The sequence below is a fragment of the Oncorhynchus tshawytscha genome, linkage group LG01, assembly GCF_018296145.1.
Source record: "Oncorhynchus tshawytscha isolate Ot180627B linkage group LG01, Otsh_v2.0, whole genome shotgun sequence".
Lineage (NCBI taxonomy): Eukaryota > Metazoa > Chordata > Actinopteri > Salmoniformes > Salmonidae > Oncorhynchus > Oncorhynchus tshawytscha.
In genome coordinates this window covers 57,899,082-57,923,729 of record NC_056429.1, presented here as the reverse complement: position 1 = coordinate 57,923,729, position 24,648 = coordinate 57,899,082, and the positions used below count along the sequence as shown (strand labels likewise).

General features: G+C 40.2%; 1 protein-coding gene across 1 annotated transcript; it reads right to left on the bottom strand.

Moving 5' to 3' along the window:
* Positions 1-1,030: 1,030 nt before the first annotated feature.
* Positions 1,031-23,402, bottom strand: LOC112260763 (potassium channel subfamily K member 18-like). Its single transcript, XM_042328201.1, has 3 exons — positions 23,384-23,402; positions 19,059-19,214; positions 1,031-1,869 (listed from the first exon to the last, which is right to left on the bottom strand). Exons 1-3 carry the CDS (start codon positions 23,400-23,402, stop codon positions 1,031-1,033), a joined length of 1,014 nt encoding a protein of 337 aa, XP_042184135.1.
* Positions 23,403-24,648: the final 1,246 nt, after the last annotated feature.

The following is a 24,648-nucleotide window of genomic DNA, read 5'->3' as shown; positions in this document are numbered from 1 at the left end:
GGTGAGTTGACGCTGATCTTATATTCAGTAGTTCTTCTCGGCTGTATGTAATGAAACCTAAGATGACCTGGGGTACTAGTGTAAGAAATAACACGTAAAAAAACAAAAAACTGCATAGTTTCCTAGGAACGCGAAGCGAGGCGGCCATCTCTGTCGGCGCCGGAAGTTTTGCTGGGTTTTTTACACTCAACAGTTTCCTGTGTGTATCAAGAATGGTCCACCACCCAAAGGACATCCAGCCAAGCACTGGAGTCTACATGGGCCAGCATCCCTGTGGAATGCTTTTGACACCTTGTAGTTGACACCTTGTAGAGTCTCAAACTTGAGGCTGTTTTAAGGGCAAAAGTGGGTGCAAATATATTAGCAAGGTATTCCTAATGTTATTGTACACCCAGTGTATATTCAGGCAACAGACATGTAAGATGAATCTCACACAGATAACATCACACAATTTTGCTTAAAGTGGCACTCCAGTCTCATTTTCACCCCATTTAATACCTGATTTACTTAACAAAAGGAACATCTCAATAGGTGGTCAAGGTGAGTCATGACATATCACAGGGGGGGTGGGCCTTTCCTCTTTTGTTCTCTAATGTTCCTCTATTGTTCCTCAGGCGGGAGGGTGATGACATCACGACTTCCCATCTGACCAACTCCTTGAATGCCCTATTCCTTGAAGTTTGTAATTGTGTCTAAAAAAAAACAATTTTTCTCAAAACTTTTTGGTTTTACCCTTGAGTGTGTGTACTTTACTGTATTTATACTTGGGATATCACTTTTCAACAGGACATTTAAAAAAAATCACTGGAGGATGTCTTTAAGCATTGTCCACATGCACATTTTCATTTGCTCATGCTAATGATGAGGGGTCAACTCAAGGGTTATCTTTGCACCGCCCTGAGCTAGACACTGTTCCCAAGTCAGCCGTACAGAACTTCAACTCCACTCCTAGTGCTTTTTTGACCCACAGTGCAGGGCCTTATAACCCTAGAACCCTTGAGCTGCCCGATGGGGGCCAAAACGCTTTGATTCAGTCGCTCTCCAACTCGTCATACCTCTTCACCTTCCCCCCGCTGATACAGCGCATGCACTGGCGGTAACAGCTGACGATGCGTGACTGGCCCAGCTTGAAGGCCATGGACATGATGGCCATGCCCGTGATGATGAAGACGAAGGTGAGCATGAAGAACTTGGGGTGGTTGGGCACGATGTCACCGAAGCCAATGGTGGTGAGGGTGATGAAGCAAAAGTAGTAGGCGTCAAAGGTGTTGAACTCTGTCTCCCACAGGGGCAGGATGAGGCCTCCAAACAGGATGTAGGCAAACACCACCACCAGGATGAGGAGCAGCGGGACGTTTAGCTTGTCCATACTCTCCCCGATGCCTGTGAAGTCCCAGATGGCAAAGTCCTTGGGCAAGGGAGGCATGCTGTCAAGCTCATGGCAAGAAAGGCTCCGCACCAGTGGGCCCTGCCTGTTGAAGTTTTCCTGTGCAATGATGCAGTCAAAGATCTTTGTGTTGTTCAGCAACTGGTTGGACTTGCACTTCACAGACTGCTGGCTGTGAAGGACCTGTCGGATGTCGATGGGCTCCCGGACCACCACCTTGTGGCTGAATGTGTAGGTTCCGTCCTGGCGGTCCCCCTGGCCCCCATCCCCTGACTTCTCTGTGTGATGGGAGGGGAACCAGCGGCCATATTGACGCAACCTGCAGAAAAGAGTGTGCAGGTGGATGTAGGCCCTGGACAGGAGCACGGCCATGAGGTCTCCCACATCTGTGATGACCAGGAGCATGAGGGGGATACCCACCATGGCATACAGGATACAGACCACCTTACCATTCAGGGTCACCGGATAGATCTCTCCATAACCTGAGACAAGAAAAGAAGCAAGGTATTAATTTCTCCCTCATTACCAAATATAATATTTTGTGACAACAACAATTGAGTCTAACTTCAAATTATATTGTAAAAATGATATGTACACTACCAACATACAACAAAGATGTGTAGAAGGTTGAGATAATACATTTTTTTTAAAGTTGGTTTTGGATCTACAGTGCCTTGCAAAAGTATTGGCGTTTTTCCTATTTTGTTGAATTACAACCTGTAATTTAAATGGATTTGTATTTGTATTTAATGTAATGGACATACACGAAATAGGTCAAATTGGTGAAGTGAATTGAAAAAAATAACTTGTTTAAATTATTATTATTATTTTTAAACTGAAAAGTGGTGTGTGTGTGTGTATCTATTCACCCCTTTTGCTATGAAGCCCCTAAATAAGATCTGGTGCATCCAATTACCTTCAGAAGTCACATAATTAGATAAATAAAGTCCACCTTTGTGAAATCTAAGTGTCACATGATCTGTCACATGCTCATTGAAAGGCCCCAAAGTCTGCAACACCACTACGCAAGGGGCACCACCAAGCAAGCGACACTATGAAGACCAAGGAGCTCTCCAAACAGGTCAGCGACAAAGTTGTGGAGAAGTACAGATCATGGTATCAGAAACTTTGAACATCCCACGGAGCACCATTAAATCCATTATTAAAAATGGAAAGAATATGGCAACACAACAAACCTGCCAAGAGAGGGCTGCCATCAAAACTCACGGACCAGGCAACTAGGGCATGAATCAGAGAGGCAACAAATTGATCAAAGATAACCCTGAAGGAGCTGCAAAGCTCCACAGCAGAGAATGGAGTATCTAGCCATATAACCACTTTAAGCCGTACAATCCACAGAGCTAGGCTTTACGGAAAAGTGTCCAGAAAAAACTAAGTAAACATGTTTGGTGTTCGCCAAAAGACATGTGGGAGACTCTCCAAACATATCAAAGATGGTACTCTGGTCAGATGAGACTAAAATTGAGCTTTTTGGCCATCATGGAAAACACTGTCTGGTGCAAACCCAACCCCTCTCATCACCCCGAGAACACCATCCCTACAGTGAAGCATGGTGGTGGCAGCATCATGCTGTGAGGATGTTTTTCATCGGCAGGGACTGGGAAACTGGTCAGAATTGAAGGAATGATGGATGGCGCTAAATACAGGGAAATTCTTGAGGGAGACCTGTTTCAGTCTTCCAGAGATTTGAGACTGGGACAGAGGTTTACCTTCCAGCAGGACAATGACCATAAGCATACCGCTAAAGCAACACTCAAGTGGTTTAAGGGGAAACATTCAAATATTTTGGAATGGCCTAGTCAAAGCCCAGACCTCATTCCAATTGAGAATCTGTGGTATGACTTAAAGATTGCTGTACACCAGCGGAAGCCATCCAACTTGAAGGAGCTTGAGCAGTTTTTCCTTGAAGAATGGGCAAAACTCATAGTGGCTATATGTGCCAAGCTTATAGAGACATCCCCCAAAAGACTTGCAGCTGTAATTGCTGCAAAGGGTGGCTCTACAAAGTATTGACTTTGGAGGGGGGGTTGAATAGTCATGCACGCTCAAGCTTTCTTTTTTTTGGTCTTATTTCTTGTTTGTTTCATAAAACAAATATTTTGCATCTTCTAAGTGTAAATCAAATGATACAATCAAATGATACACTCCCCCCCAAAATCTATTTTAATTCCAGGTTGTAAGGCAGCAAAATAGGGAAAATGCCAAGGGGGTGGATACTTTTGCAAGCCACTGTATTGCTGCCATCTGTTGGTCATATCTTTAAGCTGCCTTTGCTGATTCTTCTCTTAGGGCATTCAGTGACATTTAACTGTATGCTCATTGCGCAGGTATTGCTATCATAGCCTTATCATAGCCATTATTAGTTCTTTCAATTACAGTCAGTGCAACATTATGCTGAAAAATTACTATGGTTAAATGGGGGAATCTGCAGTCAAACGATAACAAAGTGGAAACCCTGCCACTGTTTTGATAAAAAGCTGAGGGATATGGCTGGAGAAATGTAACCACTCTCAAATTCACAGACATATCTATGGGAGCGATGACTGGCCATCCATGATATACAAATGTCGTTTTAACCATGCATTGAGGCTTTTCGGCGATTGTTTACAATTATATTATTTACAAGAAATGTAATAATACAAGCTTATATTTTTGGTTCTGAGGGGGTATGACAGTTGAAGTAAGCTCAATAGGCATTTATTAGGGGTTCACAGCCTATTGTTATTCTTAGATGTGTTTTTTCCCTTGATATGGTCAAATAACTCAAGCATAGATTAGTAATTTTTTTCTAATTTGGCACACAGAAACTAGACGCCATCAGTAACTTGTTCAAAAAGAATAGCCCCAATGGCACCGCCATCATGAGCAGTCTCACTTAAATCATCATATTGGACGCCCGATTTGACAGATCTCTTAACATAGTTCAAGGAAAGCAAAGGGATTAGTTAAGAAATGGCTGAGTTATTGGTAGATCAGGAAATCAGATGTTTCATGTCCATTTAAATCCTTTGTAAATCCACTTCACAACGGCCTATCAACTTGAAACCTTTTAGAGTCATCAAATAATTACCATAATGAACCATGTTTTTGCACTGATATCTTTAAAAATAAGGAAACTATTAACAATCCACTTCTTTGACTATGTAATGCTAATGCTTAAAATAATCATAAAAAATCTTCTCATGTACTAAAAGTCAGATTCACTACAAATGTTGTCTTTGGGCTCATCACAATGGTCCCTAAAGAGATGCATTCAAAGATGGCCACACTATACCAGTGCTAAAATATGCTTCTCATGAACCATAGGACCAAATGACACCAAATGTGGAATCTAGGCCCATGGTACATATCTTAAAGATGCACTATGCAAAAATTGTTCCTCCATTTCCTGGTTGCTAAAATTGTAATTGTTTGCCTAATTTCAGTTTGTGACAAAACAAGCAAATATTGTGCAGAGAATCATTGTATGATCTAAACTGCTGTGAAATATATTTCCCATAACAAAAAATATTGTATGTTCAGCTATGTGAAACTGGTTAACAAAAACAAATGTGAAAGACGCAAAAACAAAACTTAAGAACGGGAAGCATAGAGATAGTGCACATAGAACAGATCTACCGCTTCTTAGACTTGAGTTCAATGAGAATGGCAGATCTATAACACAGATTTCTATGTGAATTTGGTCGTATTGCAGCTTTAACTTAGTTTAAGAAAAGCTAAGGGATTGGTCAAAAGATGGCTGAGCAATTGATAAATACAAAATCAGATTTTACATGTAATTTTAAGCCACTGTAAATCCACTCCACAGTGGCCTGTCAATTTACAACGTGTCATCGCTATCATGTAATTTGTAATTGATATCTCAAAACACAAGGAAGCGATTAACAACTCATTCTTTGCATATGCAATGCTAATGCTCAAAATTATCTGCAATCATCTTCTCCTCATGAACAATATGTCAGATTCGCTCCAGATTGTGTGTTGAGACTCATGATTGAACATCAAGGAAGATAATTCCTACATGATAAAATGCTTGCTTTGATATCCAACTGATACTGTTTTCCATTCTGTCATCCTGTGAACTCTGTTCATATATTCTATTAATTTAAATTTAAAAGTAAACATCTGATGTAGCAATCGCAGATTGCCCCTTTAAAAGTACTGTTCAAAAGCAGCTGTTGGCTGACTTTTATGAGAGATAAGAAAATATATATCTGACTTACTAAAAGATATGTGCTGTCGCTGAGGGGGGTGATGCTTATTAGCGTTACTCCCATAGCATAGAATGGAAGGCATGCATGGATTACCATGCATTTTCTCTCACTTGAGAGTGTCCCTGGAGATGATAGTGCTACATCATATCAACAACTTAATAACAGTGAAATCTCTCACTATAGACACACACCATTGCCTCAATAACACATGCACAATAACAATCTCATACAAGCTCTATAACTTACAATTTTGACTACTACGGGATAAAGAGGGGAAATAGTTGAGATGGGATCCATTGTGGCTTTTTAGTAGCGACATGAGGATACAATTGAAGTCGGAAGTTTACATACACTTTAGCCAAATACATTTAAACTCAGTTTTTCACAATTCCTGACATTTAATCCTAGTAAAAATTCTCTGTCTTAGGTCAGTTAGGATTACCACTATATTTTCTGAATGTGAAATGTCAGAATAATAGTAAAGAGAATGATTTATTTCAGCATTTATTTATTTCATCACATTCCCAGTGGCTCAGAAGTTTATATACACTCAAATAGTATTTGGTAGCATTGCCTTTAAATGTTTTAACTTGAGTCAAACATTTCGGGTAGCCTTCCACAAGCTTCCCACAATAAGTTGGGTGAATTTTGGCACATTCGTCCTGACAGAGCTGGTGTAACTGAGACAGGTTTGTAGGCCTCCTTGCTCGCACACACTTTTTCAGTTCTGCCCACAAATTTTCTATAGGATTGAGGTCAGAGCTTTGTGATGGTCACTCCAATACCTTGACTTTGTTGTCCTTAAGCCATTTTGCCATAACTTTAGAAGTATGCTTAGGGTCATTGTCCATTTGGAAGACCCATTTGTGACCCAGCTTTAACTTCCTGACTGATGTCTTGAGATGTTGCTTCAATATATCCACATATTTTTCTTCCTCATGATGCCATCTATTTTGTGAAGTGCACCAGTCCCTCCTGCAGCAAAGCACCCCCACAACATGATGCTGCCACCACATGCTTCACCGTTGGGATGGTATTCTTTGGCTTGCAAGCCTCCCCCTTTTTCCTCCAAACATAACGATGGTCATTATGGCCAACAGGTTTCATCAGACCAGAGAACATTTCTCCAAAAAGTACGATCTTTGTCCCCATGTGCAGTTGCAAATCGTAGTCTGGCTTTTTTATGGCGGTTTTGGAGCAGTGGCTTCTTCCTTGCTGAGTGGCTTTTCAGGTTATGTCGATATAGGACTCGTTTTACTGTGGATGTAGATACTTTGGTACCTGTTTCCTCCAGCATCTTCACAAGGTCCTTTGCTGTTGTTCTGGGCATCATCTCTAGGAGACAGAACGCATCTCCTTCCTGAGCGGAATGATGGCTGCGTGGTCCCATGGTGTTTATACTTGCGTACTATTGTTTGTACAGATGAACGTGGTACCTTCAGGCGCTTGGAAATTGCTCCCAAGAATGAACCAGACTTGTGGAGGTCTACAATTTTTTTCTGACATCTTGCCATATTTTTCTAGTTTTTCCCATGATGTCAAGCAAAGAGGCACTGAGTTTGAAGGTAGGCCTTGAAATATATCCACAGGTACACCTCCGATTGACTCAAATGATGTCAATTAGCCTATCAGAATTTTCGAAAGCCAAGACATAATTTTCTGGAATTTTCCAAGCTGTTTAAAGGCACACTCAACTTTGTGTATATAAACTTCTGACCAACTGGAATTGTGATACAGTTCCAAGTTGTCAAGTGAGGGTTTGTAAGTGAAATAATCTGTCTGGTCTGTAAACAATTTTTGGAAAAATTACTTGTGTCATGCACAAAGTAGATGTCCTAACCGACTTGCCAAAACTATTGTTTGTTAACAAGACATTTGTGGAGTGGTTGAAAAACAAGTTTTAAATGACTCCAACCTAAGTGTATGTAAACTTCTGACTTCAACTGTATATTGTGGTGATCTTGGAGACTAAAACCTAGCAAACAATACTCGTCAAGAAAGTGGAAAGAAGTATGTCTTAGGACCACTAATCTCATTTGGTGATGGGAAATGCATCTGGCTCTTTCAGTAATTTATGGACTCCCTGTTTGCCAACCAAGCTATTAGCCATTAGCCACAATAACCATGGACCACAATAACTATCATATATCAGACCTTAACAGACTTCCTGATGTATTAATGGCTCCTTAGACAATCATCCTGTTGAACAGTTTATTGCCTGCCAACTGTACAGTATACACTAAAAGTTGCCAGATTCAGAACAATGCTAAACAAGATAGACTACCTGCTGATTAATAACATGTCAATCGGTTAAGAGCGTTGGTCCACTAACCGGAAGGTTGCTAGTTCAAATCTCCAAGTCGACTAGGTGAAAAATCTGTCGGTGCCCTTGAGCAAGGCACTTAACCCTAATTGTTTCTGTAAGTCACTTTGGATAAGTGCTTCTGCTAAATGATTAAAATGTCAAATGTGCAGTTGATGGGATGGCACATTAACAATCACACCTAGGCACTTATGCTGTAGCTTCTAATGGATTTTGAGTGAAGTCAAGACTGGTGGTGAAGCCAAGTCAATGATCTATGTTCTCCACTAGAAGAGAGCTGAAAGAGCAGGCTAAACAATGTCTTATCTTATAACTTTAAATACTGGACATACACTACCTTGTCCTCACACTCCCTCAATATAGTAGTAGTTGTCGTGTCTATGACCACATCTGTCATTGACAGTTCAATTATTTGACTACCAAAATCAATAGGAGCCATTTGGAGATCAGGGCCCCTGGGAACATGCCCTGCATGCCCGCTCGGTATTCGGCCATGACTACTACAAGATTAGATAGCTAGCTAGACTAATTTGCCAATCTAAAAATTGTTCGCTGACATGGCTAATTTAGTGACTGTTAGCGACTGACAAAACAAGAGAAAAACCGCCGATGCACAAACACATTTCGACCTTGCACCTTGTGTATTCTACTATTCTAACTCTCAACAGTAAGTTGAGACCCTGACTGTTCCTCCCCCAAAAACCAACCGTTTCTGTGGCTTATCCCTGTGTCCGGCCCTGCTAAACCCAATAGAAATGTTTGTTTCCTCTGGGAAATAATTGTTAGGGAGGGGGTCAGGAAACCACATTTGTTTAATATAGAATACAGAACGTCTATGTATGTGCTAGATACAAGTCAATGTCAACCATTTTTTTTAACAATTCATTTGAAAAAGGAATATAGGTTGGATGAATATAAATTCATGTTTACAGTCCAGACTTTTTGGAAAATGTTTACAAAATCGGTCGCCCTATAAATAATACTGACAACTTTGTCCATGAAATGATCTAACGTGCACAAAGGTGTAACATTTATTATACTGTATTTCCATGTAATGACAAACTATGTATCAGAAGGCTAATGTAGAAGTCAAGTTGGCTATGGTAGGAATTACAGAGAGACAAATCACCAAAATATCGCAGCTTCAATCCCTGTTGGCTAAACATGTTGTTTCATGGTTGACTGCTGGATGGATGGAGAGCAGGTCCTCAATTTTCTACCCTGATGAAGACAGCTTGGCTGTCGAAACATTGGCAATTACATTTATGCATCTGAGCTCCTAGAGTGTGCGGCTCTCTTTAATTTTCAAGTTTTCTACTCCGCTAGCCAGCACCTCGCCTAAATAGGTGTGCGTTTCTTTTTCTTCTAGATTCCTCAATTTTCTACAGCCTAGTAGCATCAGTTCACTTAGTGAGCACAGCACACAGTCACTAGTACATCAAGCCTCAGGCAAACAACAGCTAATGTGGTGGAAATCTCAGTGCCCAAAGAGATGTGAGAGACAGAGTCCTATTTGTTTTTTTAGGTTAATCTTTGTTCAAGATTTACATTGATATTGTACCAATACATCATATATGGTCTTCGAAATCCATGTGTATGTCTTTCAAGCACGCACATTTATTTTTTACAGGAAAGCCATTTTTGATTAGAGGCTGTCAATCTGTGAGTGACAGTAGGCTGTGTGAGATTGCACAGATTGAACCTGTGCCAGCCTGAATGACATGCTGCGCTGTTCCAAGTTGTGAAGTGAGGGTTTGTAAGGTCATGAAAAGTCCTGGGAAGGAGTTTCATAATTGCTGGTAGTGTAATTCATTAAAGCACACTTTTAAATATGATCCATTCAAAATCCATTCAAAAAGTATATATCAGCCATTATCGGAATGACCCTTCAGTGCACGTCTGTGGTGTTGCGTGTGTGCCAGTGCAACATGCCAATGCGAGTGGGCCATTGCCCGAGGAGAGAGAGCAAGGGCGCCGCCAGGGATTTTGGGCCCCATGAAAAGATATCACATTGAGCCCCACCACCACAGGCCACACCAACCCTGCGCAATTGTTGTAACCACACACCTCCAGAACCCAATCGACCCATTCAAAGCTTTATAAATAACTCCACCTTTGCAGGCTTGCAACTCCCTTGTAGTCCAATATATACTGTACGATATTTACTGACAGTGAGCTGTGAAAATATAACACTGTGCAGACATGCATGCAGCATTCTGCATACAGTGGAATTCACTATTTGATGCAAGACTGATACCCTCTATAAGAAATGTGCTGAAAGGCCATCTTTTACAGTCTAAATGTAATTTTAATGGGAAATTTCTCTTAACATGAATGAATAACTTAAAATAAATATAACTTAAATATACATGAACCTCTTCAATTTAAATAAATTAACATTATCATCTAAAGAATGATATAACAAACAAAATAATAAAATCAGAAGCAGATTTATGAACTAAGTATACATACCAACTAGACAATAAGCAGCTGTAAAAGTGGATATGGGAAATGGAAAACAAAATGGAAATAGAAATGAAAAGGCCTGATGGTGGCGCTAGAGGAAAGGTCAAGTTGTCACCAAATCAATAGGTTTCTTCCACTTGTGGTCTTGATTGTGTACAACGAATTTTATGACAATCCAGCCATTACTTTGAGATATATATTTTCCTCAGTCTGTTCTCAGTCTTGTTCTCAGCCTGTGGGCATCATGTGTGTAGTGATCCAATATCCATAATCATGCCATTTAACAGTTATCATTGGCCCTTGCTCAGTCTTACTCACCAAGAGCCTAGCGTTGAGCCTTCTTGCTAGCAAAGTCACTGGTCAAGTCTTTGAAGTCCAGCTTTCTAGCTAACTGACTTTCAGTGGGCAGCATGGCAAGACTGCAATGCCTGTCCTGGGACATAGCAGACCTCAAATAGTTTATCAGTTTTAGCTTACTGAAAGCTCTCTTGCCATCAGCAAGTCACAGGCAGTTTGCAAAATATACATAAAGCAATGCACACTTCTCCAAAAATGCTTTGCAGCTGCATCTTACAAATTGCATTCAGGAGACAAAGAGGGGACAAGTTAGGGGAAAAAGTGGCAGCGTATACAGTGTTCAGGTGTCTTACTGCATTTTGAAACTCAGGTGTAAGATCTCTGGAATACTTCATGATCAGTGGTTGGCACACAGAAGGGACTTTATCCTCACTAATCTGCCCAACTTTCAGGACAGCAGACATTTCTTCTACAATTTTTGCAGTGGTGTGGAACCTAGTGTCCAAGTCACTTATGATGTTGTCCATAGCAGTAAAAAAACACTGTGTTCCGAAACACCGTTGCTGCACTGCCCTGAGCTGTCTCCTCTTGAGAGGTCTCATCATGGAATCTCTTCCTTTTCCTCTGGCGGCTGTGTTCTGTGCTAAATTGAGGTGGGACATCCATTTGCGTAGCAATCAGTGTTGCCTCAGACAGGAGAGACTCCCATCCACATCTAAGAGCCTGCATCTTAGAGATGGTGCGGCAGGGTAGCCTAGTGGTTAGAGTGTTGAACTAGTAACCAGAAGGTGAGATTTTTCCTGACTGAAGAATCACATTCCTGTCCTCAATGCATTGCAGTTCCTGCAATTATGCCAACTGACATGTCATTCAACACAATGCTGTCCACCTCCTTCTTCAGTTGGGAGTAGGGCTGGTTCAGGGGTATGGGGATTGGGAGACAGGGCTGCTGAGCCTGAAGCTGCATCTGTTGGGCCTGGCACCAGGCAGGGGCAACCTATTTAGTATGAATAGCTTGCTAAAAGTTTGCCTGCATTGATTACATGTCGGCTAAAAGAGGAGCGAAATGTACACACTCAGAATTTTCTGTGAAGATATTAAGTAACTAATGTTAGGGGAGCAATAGTAGCCTATTTCTCTATGAACTAAGCTAACAGGTTAATTTCCATCACTCACAGACTACACCCACCTTCCTTTGTGAAAAATGTGGTCACATACTGTCGCCCTTTCTTTTCTCTCTCCTGCCTTTCTTTTCTTTCTTTTAGTTTTTGGAAGCCAGATTTGTCTTTAGGGAGCGGAGACATGATGCTCCACCGGCACTCCTCACTTGCAATTCACTGGCAAGTACCGTTTGCACCTGGTTTGGGGGCAGGACCGAACCATTTCATGTAAATAGAGGGGGGGTGGGCGCAATACAGGAGAAGCCCCTGACTGCAGTGTGCAGTTCAGGGCCGAGCTCAATGTGGGCGGAGTCAAACGCGTTTAACCTGAACCCTTCCCGCCTCCTTCAAGGTCAGCCAAGTTGAGGTTCACGTCGGTCGAAGGTATCAACTTCAACGAATCTTAATCGAACCTAACCAACATGGATAAAAATATAAGCCATGGAAGTAAGTGAGTATAATGTACTTTGTAATATTCATGTTTTTCTATTGCAGTGGTATATTTTTATATAACCAACTACCGCACCGATGTTAGAATAGCATTAATTAGCACCCATTTGCACTTGAGCTAGCTAATGATCAATATCACCCTTTTGCACGTGAGCTAGCTAATTGCTTACAATGAGGGAACCTTATTTGGAGTAATTTGCCTACCTGAGCAGTAAGCCTAGGTTTACATGTACAGTTATGTAATCGATTTGATCATTGCTTTTCTGTGTTTCTTCAATGTATGCTTTGTTGTGTTTGGCTGGATCAAAATGTGTATCGTTGATGCCGACAGCCATTCCCTTAGTTACACATAGCGAGTCTACACAGCCTACACATAGTATATTAAATAATGATATCACCTGGTCCCAACATACATGGCAAGTCAAGAAAAGTCATTGTAACTTGTCCACACTGCAAACTGGGGGGGGGGATTCTCATCACTTGTGGATATGTTTTTAGGGATTCCCATCCGATTGTGTGATTTTCTTTTTCAAAGGAAAACATGCAGCAAATTAGGTGATGGTGGTGCCTAGTTCTCTTGCAGAACTTTCCCATGTCATAAGTCTTAAACATTATAAAAACTTTTCATTTGCATCCTTAAAATCACTTGTTTCACTGTAGCCAGACTGACCTGAATATATTTTCATATTGAATGTATGTCATTCACTCACTAAGCTCTGAAGAAGAGAGATTGAAAAAGGCGGCGAAAACATAATCCTACAGGTAGGAGATGTCATATGATGAGTGGTATCATCTTAAACCAATGTTTTAAAGACTTACCCCCCCCCCTCTCATATGATGAGTGGTATAGTCTTAGACTAAGGTTTAAAGACTTAACCCCCACCATATGATGAGTGGTATAGTCTTAAACCAACATTTAAAGACTTAACCCCCCTCCAATATATTTCAGGACGATGTAGAAGACCCCCCCAAGAAGTCACAGCATGTCACGTCAGCATCTAGCTCTGCAGGATCAGGTACTGTATAGGCTACTAGCTAAAGTAAGGTGCATTCTTGTACACACATCACGAGAGGTTCCCTTGCATTACTTAATGACCACAATCTGTTTTCTTTCTTGTCGATACTGAAAACAAAATACATGGCGAACTGAGTATGTAGTCTACTGTGTGTAATGATGAAGGCTTGATGCAAGGCAAGATATAATAGTTGTGATGACTTGTTGAGTAGTTAGAGATATCATTGAAAACCCCTTTAGTAATAGTGGCTTTTGTTTGCATGTCGGAAGTTTTCATACACCTTAGCCAAATACATTTAAACTTAGTTTTTCACAATTCTTGACATTTAATCCTAGTGAAAATACAATACACTTGCAAAGACAATATACCGACACACTGACAGCGCATTGCGCAAACAGAACAACCCTCGCAATATCAACTGGAAATAGATGGGTCTACTGCTGAACCTTTTGTTGAAAAGAAAATATTTGAATGGGAAGAGACTGTCACTGGCAAACATGGTTACAGACCGAACAACATTATATAGGATCCCCTCCTCGTGAAGAAAAACCCATGAGCTAATTATAATTCACACAGTATACAAAACAATTAAATCATTCCAAGATTGCCTGAAATTATGAATAAGTGACTAATGAGATAGACCTAAATAACAGTAGCCTACCTTATCCAATTGATCCCTGATTTATTAAATGAGGTAATTATTTTATGAAGACTAAAGTATTTGTTGTAACGTTGAACAAATCAAGCTTGTAAACCTAGGAGCACTCCAGACGGATGGCTAACCTCTCTTGGGTAGGGGGCAGTATTTTCATGTCCGGATGAAAAGCGTGCCCAAAGTAAACTGCCTCTTACTCAGGCCCAGAAGCTAGGATATGCATATAATTGGTGGATTCTGATAGAAAACACTCTAAAGTTTCTAAAACTGTTAAAATAATGTGTGTGAGTATAACAGAACTGATATAGCAGGCGAAACCTCGAGGACAAACCATTCAGGGATTTTTTGTTGTTGTTGAGGTCATAGTATTTACCATTTGTTTTCTATGGGATACCCTTATTATTAGCAACCTGGTTGCAGTTCCTATGGCTTCCACTAGATGTCAACAGTCTTTGAAATTATTTAATGTTTTTCTTTTGAGAAATTAAGAAGTAGTGCTATTCATTGTAAGTGTTACTCCAGGTGGATTCTACCGTTTTGATGTGTGTGAACTGGAGCTCGCTTCACGTTGTTTTTATCCGGCATTGGAAAAAGTTTATTCCGTCTTAAATTTGATTGATTATTTATGTTTTAGGGTACCTCAGGTTGGATTAGGAACGTTGTTTGAAATGTTTGGACCAAGTTGACAGGTAATTTATTTGATACTTTGTAGGCATGTTGGGCGAGTTGAAACCGATGCATTTCTGAATCAAACACGCCAAATAAATTGACATTTTTGGGACATAAAGAAGGACATTATCGAACAAAAGGACCATTTGTGATGTTTCTGGGACATTTTGGACTGCCAACAGAAGAAGATCTTCAAAGGTATGAATTATATCGCTATTTCTGACTTTTGTGGTGCACCTGCCTGCTTGAAATATAATCTTAATGTGTTTGTATGCGGGGCGCTGTCCCCTAATCTCATGGTTTCCTTTCGCTGTAAAGCGAAAGCCGCCATGCATAACAGTCCATAACCAGGCATAATCATTGACAGTATCTGTATTGTCCTCATGAGGCTATACATTTACAAAGAGCATCATATGAGCCAACAATTGTCATGCGCAAATAGCCTATTACTACAGATCTTAATTCGATCACACTGTTGCAGGACAACTTTCCTGCAATGCAGTGGAGATTTTAGCATGTAAATCTTGGTGGGTCAAACTCAACCAAGTTTTACACATGCATGCCAGCAAAGCCATTCACAACATGCTATTCTTTTATTTGCCATATGTGGTCTGAAAAGGAAGGAAAATACAATCACAAAGATCCACTTTTATAGACAATATACCGACACACAGACAGTGCATTGCGCAAACAAAATAACCCTTGCAATATCAACTGGAATTAGATGGGTCTATTGCTGAACCTTTTGTTGGAAAAAAAATATTTGAATGGGAAGAGACTCTCACTGGCAAACATGGTTACAGACCGAACAACATTACATAGGATCCTCTCCTCATGAAGAAAGGAGCATGAGCTAATTATTTAGCATGTGCTAATTATAATACACAAAGTACACAAAACAATTAAATCATTCCAACATTGTCTTAAATTATGAATAAGATACTAATGAGAGAGACCTATATAACAGTGGAGGCTGCTGAGGGGAGGATGGCCCATAATAATGTCTGGAATGGAGTGTAATGGCTGCAATGGAGTGAATGGAATGGTATCAAACAATGTGTTTGCTACCATTCAATTAACTCCTACCATTCTTTTTGAACCATCCTCCTCTCAGCAGACTCCACTGCTGTTTAAGCAATAAATCAATTGAGATGTACAAACTATGGCATAAAGGAACGATGAGCTGATAGGAGGCAAGTTGTAATTTCGAAGAAGACATTAATGAGCGAGTAGTCAATATAACTATTTGTTCAGCACTTTTGAAATGTACAGTGACAGAATTCAGAACATGGGATGTTCTTACAATATTCTCCCTGTACACCACTTCAGAACCGTGGGATAAATAATGGGGATATGAAGCAGACAATGAAAGCTCTTACAATATTCAATGATGACATTTCCCTAAAAACAGGCTATAGTGCACCACCAAGTCAGAACAGTAGTCTTAGGGGGACATGGGACAAATTCTTAGAGTGAGACAAATGGGCTACTAACAGCGTACTACACAACATAAACTTAGTATTACTTTCTTAGCTACTGTATACATATCTCCCTGGCATATTACATCATTTATGGCGCAGTATACAAGGCATATTTTTGGACTCAGCGTTGTTGTGCTGTGCTCATTTGAACGTGGTGCTGCGGTCCGTCTTGTGGGCAAACTTTGTCATCTAACTTTGTCACCTCAGTCTGGCATTCTCTGGATTTATGGTGCTTTCAAGACAACTGGGAACTCAAAGTAAACAAGGTCGAATCATGATGTCAGTGATCTTCAGGTCAGCTTTCTAGAAAGAGGCCCGAGTTCCCGACTTGAAATTCTGAGTTGGATGACCGCTCAAAACATATTTTTCCAGTCCAAGTTAATTTTTTTCAGAGTTCCCAGTTGTCTTGAATCGACTGAATTCTGAGATTTCCCAGTTCCGAGTTTCCAGTTGTTTTGAATGCAGCAGAAGTCATGCTGGATTGACAGCATGGCCAATGTATTCAATCTTTTCTGGCCCATGGTGTTGCATGTGAATGTTGATCCTTTTAAGCCTGGAAAAAATACCCTTTCAAAGATATGTTTTAAATCCTTAAAGCCATACTTAGCCCACACACCCTCACCATTGAATAGCAGGCAGGGGAAGCAACATAGTGATTGCTTTGTGACGCTTGCAGTTAGCTATTGATTCCTTCCAAACCACTCATTGATGAATTTGTGTAATGTTTATCTCCAATGGCCGATGAGCACTGAGACGTTTTATCTACACTGAACAAAAATATGAACGCATAATGTTAAAGTGATGGTCCTATGTTTCATGAGCTGAAATAAAAGATCCAAGATAAAAGATCCCAGAAATGTTCAATACGCACAAAAAGCTTATTTCTCTCAGATTTTGTGCACCAATTTGTTTACATCCATGTTAGTGAGCATTTCTCCTTTGTCAAGCTAATCCATCCACTTGACAAGTGTGACATATCAAGAAGCTGATTAAACAGCCTGATCATTATACAGGTGCACCTTGTGCTGGGGAAAATAAAAGGCCATTCTAAAATGTGCAGTTTTGTCAGACAACACAATGCCGAAGATGTCTCAAGTTTTGAGGGAGTGTGCAATTGGCATGCTGACTGCAGGAATCTCCATCAGAGCTGTTTTAGAGAATTTGGCAGTACATCCAACCGGCCTCACAACGACAGACCACGTGTATGGCGTCGTGCTCGCGAGCGGTTTGCTGATGTCAACGTTGTGAATAGAGTGCCCCACAGTGGTGGTGGGGTTATGGTATGGGCAGGCATAAGCTATAGACAACAAACGTATTTTGGCAATTTTAATACTGAGGCCCATTGTTTCAGCATGATAATGCATGGCCCCATGTCACAAGGATCTGTACACAATTCCTGGAAGCTTAAAATATCCAAGTTCTTCCATGGCCTGCATACTCACCAGACACGTCACCCATTGAGCATGTTAGGATGCTCTGGATAAGCGTGTACAACAGTGTGTTCCAGTTCCCGCCAATATCCAGCAACTTTTTATATATATATATATTTTTTTACCTTTATTTTACTAGGCAAGTCAGTTAAGAACAAATTCTTATTTTCAATGATGGCCTAGAAACAGTGGGTTAACTGCCTGTTCAGGGGCAGAACAACAGATATGTACCTTGTCAGCTCAGGGATTTGAACTTGCAACCTTCCGGTTACTAGTCCAACACTCTAACCACTAGGCTACCCTGCCGCACTGCCATTGAAGAGGAGTGATGCAACATTCCACAGTCCACAATCAACAGCCTGATCAACTAACTCTATGCAAAGAATATGTGTCGCGCTGCATGAGGTAAATGGTGGTCACACCAGATATTGACTGGTTTTCTGATCCACACCCCTACCTTTTTTAAGGTATCTGTGACCAACAGATGCGTATTTGTATTCCCAGTAATGTGAAATCCTAGATTAGGGCCTATTGAATGTATTTCAATTGACTTATTTCCATATATGAACTGTATCTCAGTAAAAGCTTTGAAATTGTTGCATGTTGCATTTATATTTTTGTTCAGTATGTAATTTCTCTTCATACGACAAGGATGGAAAAGGAATTACCAGTAGATTGTCAACATAATTCATGATGATGAGTCCTTGTCAAGCTTGCTAGCTACGATTGTGAAAGTATGATGTTAACATGATCCTTCCAGTTAAAGCTACTGTAGATTTAAAGTTATTTGATGTAATTTTATCTGAGGCCAATTACTTTGACTCTTCTTGGACAGACACTTCTAATGTAAATCTATGGCAGCACCCAAGGGGGCATGAACTGGCTAGCTCTCCCTGTGGATTCGGCGGTGACGTAGTCTCTCCACTTAGCCAATCACGGCGCAGCTAGAGAAGATTGCCAATGCCTACGCTATGTATTATAGCTGGCTGCCCCTCCACCACAGAAAGCACTGAGCTAGGCTGAAACACCTTCATTTTGGAGCTGCCTTACTCAAGAAAGAGACTGTTTTTGTGTTTTTTAAATCAATGTTTTTGATTATAATTTTTTTTTACATTGTTTGCAAACTGATATGTGACACGAAATAATGAAAAAATAACTTGCAAAACAGGCACTAAAAAAAATATAGACTGGTTGCAACTGCTGCAATTCAGGACTGTTTAAAATGTTGCTTTAAAAAGGCTTCTGAAGTTTGTAATTTGTACTTTTCAATTTTGTACTTGATTTCCCCATATGAAAAATGTATCAACTACTACAAAAAAGTCCATTAATTATAATTATCCACACAATAATTCACATTTCCTAGTAGCAAATTAAAATCCTACACCAGTATTGTAGTATAGGCCTAAAGTGTTGTCTTAATTGGGAATATTTTGTGTTTGTTCTGCATGTCTTTTGAAATGTATGAATGTATGTGCATTAGATTACTTACCCACGGTTGTGAATACAGTACAACAGAAGAACATGGATGCATCATATGTCCATCGCTCTGGACGTTGAAGCCATATGGACTTGAACCCCCTGTTGATTTCTTTCTCTAGTTCTTTTACCAAATCTTGTTCTTGAGTAGAATTGCTGGACGAATTAACTGCAAGTAAAATGCTATTATTTGAATAAAAGTAGCCTACACTTAAAAAACAAAACACATTTCCACCCCATCTATAAAGACTTTACAACTCACACGTACTACAAAAACAAAATGTATACTGGTGTTATCAACATAGATCTAGCTATCTATCTGGTATTTCACCTTACCTGGATAATTCTGAATTGTGCGCACCAGTTCACCCAAAAACTCACGATATTCCCGTTCTGTTTTGTACACACGCCCTCCCTCTATGTACCAGAATAGCACCGCTCCCAAGGCTGCATATCCGATGAGTGAAAGTATGAGAAAAACGTGAGGAAACAGCTTCCATAGATTCAACTTTATTGACTTATCTATCGAACTTCGTGCCTTTCCCTCTGCCACCAACATCTTCCAGTCTCTGAAGAGCTATTGTATCGCAATTCCAAATTATCTCTCCACGGTAAGGCTGTCAAGACGGTCTGACGGCAAAAAGCGCAGGACCTGGCCACCCCTCTGCATTAAGCAAATCCTTACTCAAGTCCCCCAGGAGACAAGTGCTATTGACTCCAACGAATTATCCCTCCATCTGTAGTCTAACCATCCACAGACACGGCAGAAAGATGTCTCTTGGAAGGCATCCAACAATTAAGATGCATCTTAATGCATCTTCATCTCAGGATGAAACTCCACAAAAGAGGACATTTATTCGTTTGGTACTTGATTTCACATTAAAGCCTCCTAAACTGGATAATGCAATTGCCATTTTAATCAGTTAACACAATTTGATCTTGTCCCCTTGCCTTTTTGTACATTGAGCAACAGGTGTTGATCTGTATTTAGCTAGCCCATATGCCAGTGTGGTTTCAGAGGAACGACTCCAGGCTTCTCAAATACCAGGCAGTAAAAGAGACAATACAATGTACAGGGACAAAACTACCTTAAAAACATCTTACAACCATTACAACTAACTTCTGCTGCCATAAATCACAATGAAAATTATTGGGTGAATCATGACCATTGCTAAAACATTGCCTACTGAAAATAGGCCTACTGTTTTACTCAGTTGTGATATTTATTGTACAAAGTGTAACGGCCGTTGTTGGTGGAAGAAGGTGAGGACCAATGCGCAGGGTGGTAAGTGTCCATATTGATAATTTATTATCACGAGAACACTAAACAAAATAACAAAGGAGAATGAACGAAACAGTCCTGTCTGGTGTAGACACAAAACAGAAAACAATCACCCACCACTCAAGGGTGAAAACAGGCTACCTAAGTATAGTTCTCAATCAGGGACAACGATTGACAGCTGCCTCTGATTGAGAACCATACCAGGCCAAACACAGAAATAGAAAAAACATAGAAAAACGAACATAGACAACCCACCCAACTCACGCCCTGACCATACTAAATAAAGACAAAACAAAGGAAATAAAGGTCAGAACGTGACAACCAGATAACTGCACTTTACCACCTGCACCACTTTGAAGGAATGGACTTCTAACATGAGGCCAGTAGCAAAAGCATTTAAAACATGTATACGCTTTTTCCATCAAGTCTAGTGTGACTTGAAGGTAACATGCTATCAATTTATTTGACAGTCTTTTAAAGTGAAATCTTGCAGGTAACTACTTCTGATTGTTTCTTCCAATGTCTAATAAAGGCACTTGCAATATGAAGCCTTGTAGGACAAAATTATATTCAATAACCTACAATTAATCTGGCTCAATTTAATGTTAACGTTCATAGACACTATTTTAGCAAGAGGCTCAGTCGAGACTAACAGATTTAGGCTGGGAGCTAATCTGTCAGTCACACAATCAGTCTCCCCAAATGTAACTTGTATTAAGATATACACTAAGTGTACAAAACATTAGGAACACCTTCCTAATATTGAGTTGCACACTCTTTTGCCCTCAGAACAGTATCAAGTCTTCAGGGCATGGACTCTACAAGGTGTCAAAAGCATTTCACTGTGATGCTGGCCCATGTTGACTCCAATTGGTTGGAGTGGTGCACCATTCTTGAGACACATGGGAAACTGTTGAACGTGTGAAACACAGCAGCGTTGCATTTCTTGACACACTGAAACCGGTGCGCATGGCACCTACTACCATACCCCATTCAATGGCACTTAAAATATTTTATCTTGCCTATTGCCCCTCTGAATTACACAAATACACAATCCATGTCTCAATTGTCACAAGGCTTAAAAATCCGTATTTAACCCGTCTCCTCCCCTTAAACTACACTGATAGGAAGTGGATTTAACAGATGATATCAATAAGGGATCATAGCCTTCACCTGGATTCACCTGGTCAGTCTGTCATGGAAAGAGCAGATGTTCCTAATATTTTGTACACTCAGTGTAGTTTACAACTACCAACTAATAGATTTATTAGGTACAAATGAATTAATACAAACAATAACCAAAAACATGGAAGATGTGGTACAGAATAAAGCAAAGTAAATCACTATCATGAAATTATCACGGCTCAGGATATGACACAGGAGGCGGATAGTTTAATTCTCAGAATATTTAATATAACAATGGGGCAGGCAGAGGTTCGTAAAACCAGGTCAGAGTCAAGCAGGTACAGGACGGGAAAAATGAGACACCTGGTGGGGGAAGGAGACAAGCACAAGACAGCTGAAACAGATCAGGGTGTGACATAACATGGTTACACCTAAGGTGGTGGTGTCTCCATATGAAACATACTGTATGGTTTATAATGGTAAAATATAAAAAATACAGTCTAGATAAACAACACACAGCGTCTATATCATACGGAACATAGACTAGGAGCTTGAAAACAAGAACCCGAAGTTACAACAAAATGCATTCTCCTTTTACACCATCAGAAGCAGGGCTTAAAACTTCTTAGGGCTGCAATCCCGTTAACGGGATTGATATGACAACAGCCAGTGAAAGTGCAGAGCGCCAAATTCAAACAATAGAAATCTCAAAATTAAAATTCCTCAAACATACATGTGTCTTATACCATTTTAAAGGTAATCTTGTTGTTAATCCCACCAAAGTGTCCGATTTTCAAATAGACTTTACAGCGAAAGCACCACAAACGATTTTGTTAGGTCAGAGCCAAGTCACAGAAAAATTCTGCCATTTTTCCAGCCAAAGAGAGGAGTCACAAAAAGCACAAATAGAGATAAAATTAATCACTAACCTTTTGATGATCTACATCAGATAACACTCATAGGACTTCATGTTACACAATACATATATGTTTTGTTCGATAAAGTGCATAAACAAAATCTCTGAATACATTGGCGAGTTACGCTCATTAGTTTCAAAAACATCCGGTGATATTGCAGAGAGCCACATCATTTTACAAAAATACTCATTATAAATGTCGTTGAAAATACAATTGTTAGACATGGAAATATAAATACACTTCTGCTTAATGCAACCGCTGTGTCAGATTTCAAAAAAACTTTACGGAAAAAGCAAACCATGCAATAATCTGAGTACAGCTTTCAGACAACAAAGCAGCCAAAAAGATATCCTCCATATTGGGTAGTCAACAGAAGTCAGAAATAGCATTATAAATATTCACTTACCTTTGATGGTCTTCATCAGAATGCACTCCCAGGAATCCCAGTTCCACATTAAATGTTTGATTTAGTTTGATAATGTCCATCATTTATGTCCAAAGAGCTACTTTTGTTAGCACATTTGGTAAACAAATCCAAAGTCATGAAGCGCGTTCCCTAGTTTCAGACGAAATGTCAAAGTGTTTCGTTACTGTCCATGGAAACATGTCAAACGATGTATGGAATCATTCTTTAGGATGTTTTTAACATAAAACGTCAATAATGTTCTAACCGGAGAATTCTTATTTTTGTAGAAAAGCAATGGAACGAGAGCTAACTCTCTCGTGACTGCGCCTCAGAGCCTGTGGCACTCTGCCAGACACCTGGCAGAGTGCCACAGGCTAAAGACGGTTGACATCTAGTGGAAGCCTTAGGAAGTGCAACATTGAAAATCGACCAACCTTCAGATTTCCCACTTCCTGTTTGGATTTCTTCTCAGGTTTTTGCCTGCCATATGAGTTCTGTTATACTCAGACATCATTCAAACAGTTTTAGAAACTTCGGAGTGTTTCCTATCCAATACTACTAATAATATGCATATATTAGCAACTGGGACTGAGGAGAAGGCTGTTTACCCAGGGCACCTCTGGGCATCTTTCATCCAAGCTACTCAATACTGCCCCTGCAGCCATAAGAAGTTAAGACCCCCATTAATTAGCATCACTTTGCTGGCGAAAAAATCCAATGAAATATTATAGACTATTCCAATCAGATCACACAACTTAATTTCAATATTATGAATGAACACCAGGAATGCGCTCATCTGTGTCATAACTCTCCTGTGACGATCTGAAGGATCAGGTTAGTGGGTCCGCTCTACAGCGTGCTCTCTCTCATAGAGGGGGAGAGCGGGAAGTCGGCTGTTTAATGGTCGGTTATAAAATACGCTGCCCATATGCTCTGTAGTGTTCGAGATTGGAATGTAAACTGTGGAACACAGAGAGGCCCTTGGACAAAAATAATTAAACAATATTTCTATTGTTGAGAATGTGGGAGTGGTTCGTAGACACTTAAGGGAGAGTCATGACGAGGTTGTTTCATTTGATGATCTCATGAAGGACAGGAAACCTACATAACTGTATCTTTGTTTGTGTACACTTTTCAGTTATCAGATTTACATCTAGATGTTGGATAAAATATGATAGTTTCATAAGTTATTTGTGAAAAGATAAAATGTGATGTTAACCTCCTAAATTAGAGTAGGGATTTTCATATGAAGTTTAACTAGTCAGTGACCACACCCTCGTGAGCCCAGACATCACATTAGGCATCATAGAACTGCCCCTTCCTTCACAGAGTATAAAACCTACTTCCTACAAAATGCACATTAAGCCAGAGAATGCTGGGATGGAGTCCCCGCGTTGGAATGGCTACAATTCTATAGGACATCAGAACAGATAATATGAAGCTGATGCTACATGTTGAAATGGTTTAGAACTTGTACTCCATAGGCCACGGAGACCATACAGCGTGCAGCGTTGGCTACACGGCTGGAAATGGTTCAACTCTAAGACTATCGATCACTACAGAATAAGAGCAAATCCTAGACGTAGAATTACTAGTCTTCAGATGGAAATTACGTAAGTCTAGTACGAGAATACCGACAACCGCGGAAGCATCTATGCAACGACCATCTGTACACCTGACGTATCCATTACAACAGACACTATCCAGAGCCACTGAGAAAGCGACAACTACGAAAGACATTGTGACTTCTGGGGAAGTTAACCAGAGACTCTGATGAACTGACTTTCCAGCAGACGGACCGGCGATTCAAACAGAGAAGATAATGACATACAAGCGTAAATATATAGATTGCAATTATTCTCGAATGAGCGGC

Coding starts and splice junctions, on each gene's coding strand:
- LOC112260763 (XM_042328201.1), bottom strand. Junction 1,870..19,058: donor TACTGTATTCACAACCGTGG/GTAAGTAATCTA, acceptor TTCTTGTCTCAG/GTTATGGAGAGATCTATCCG.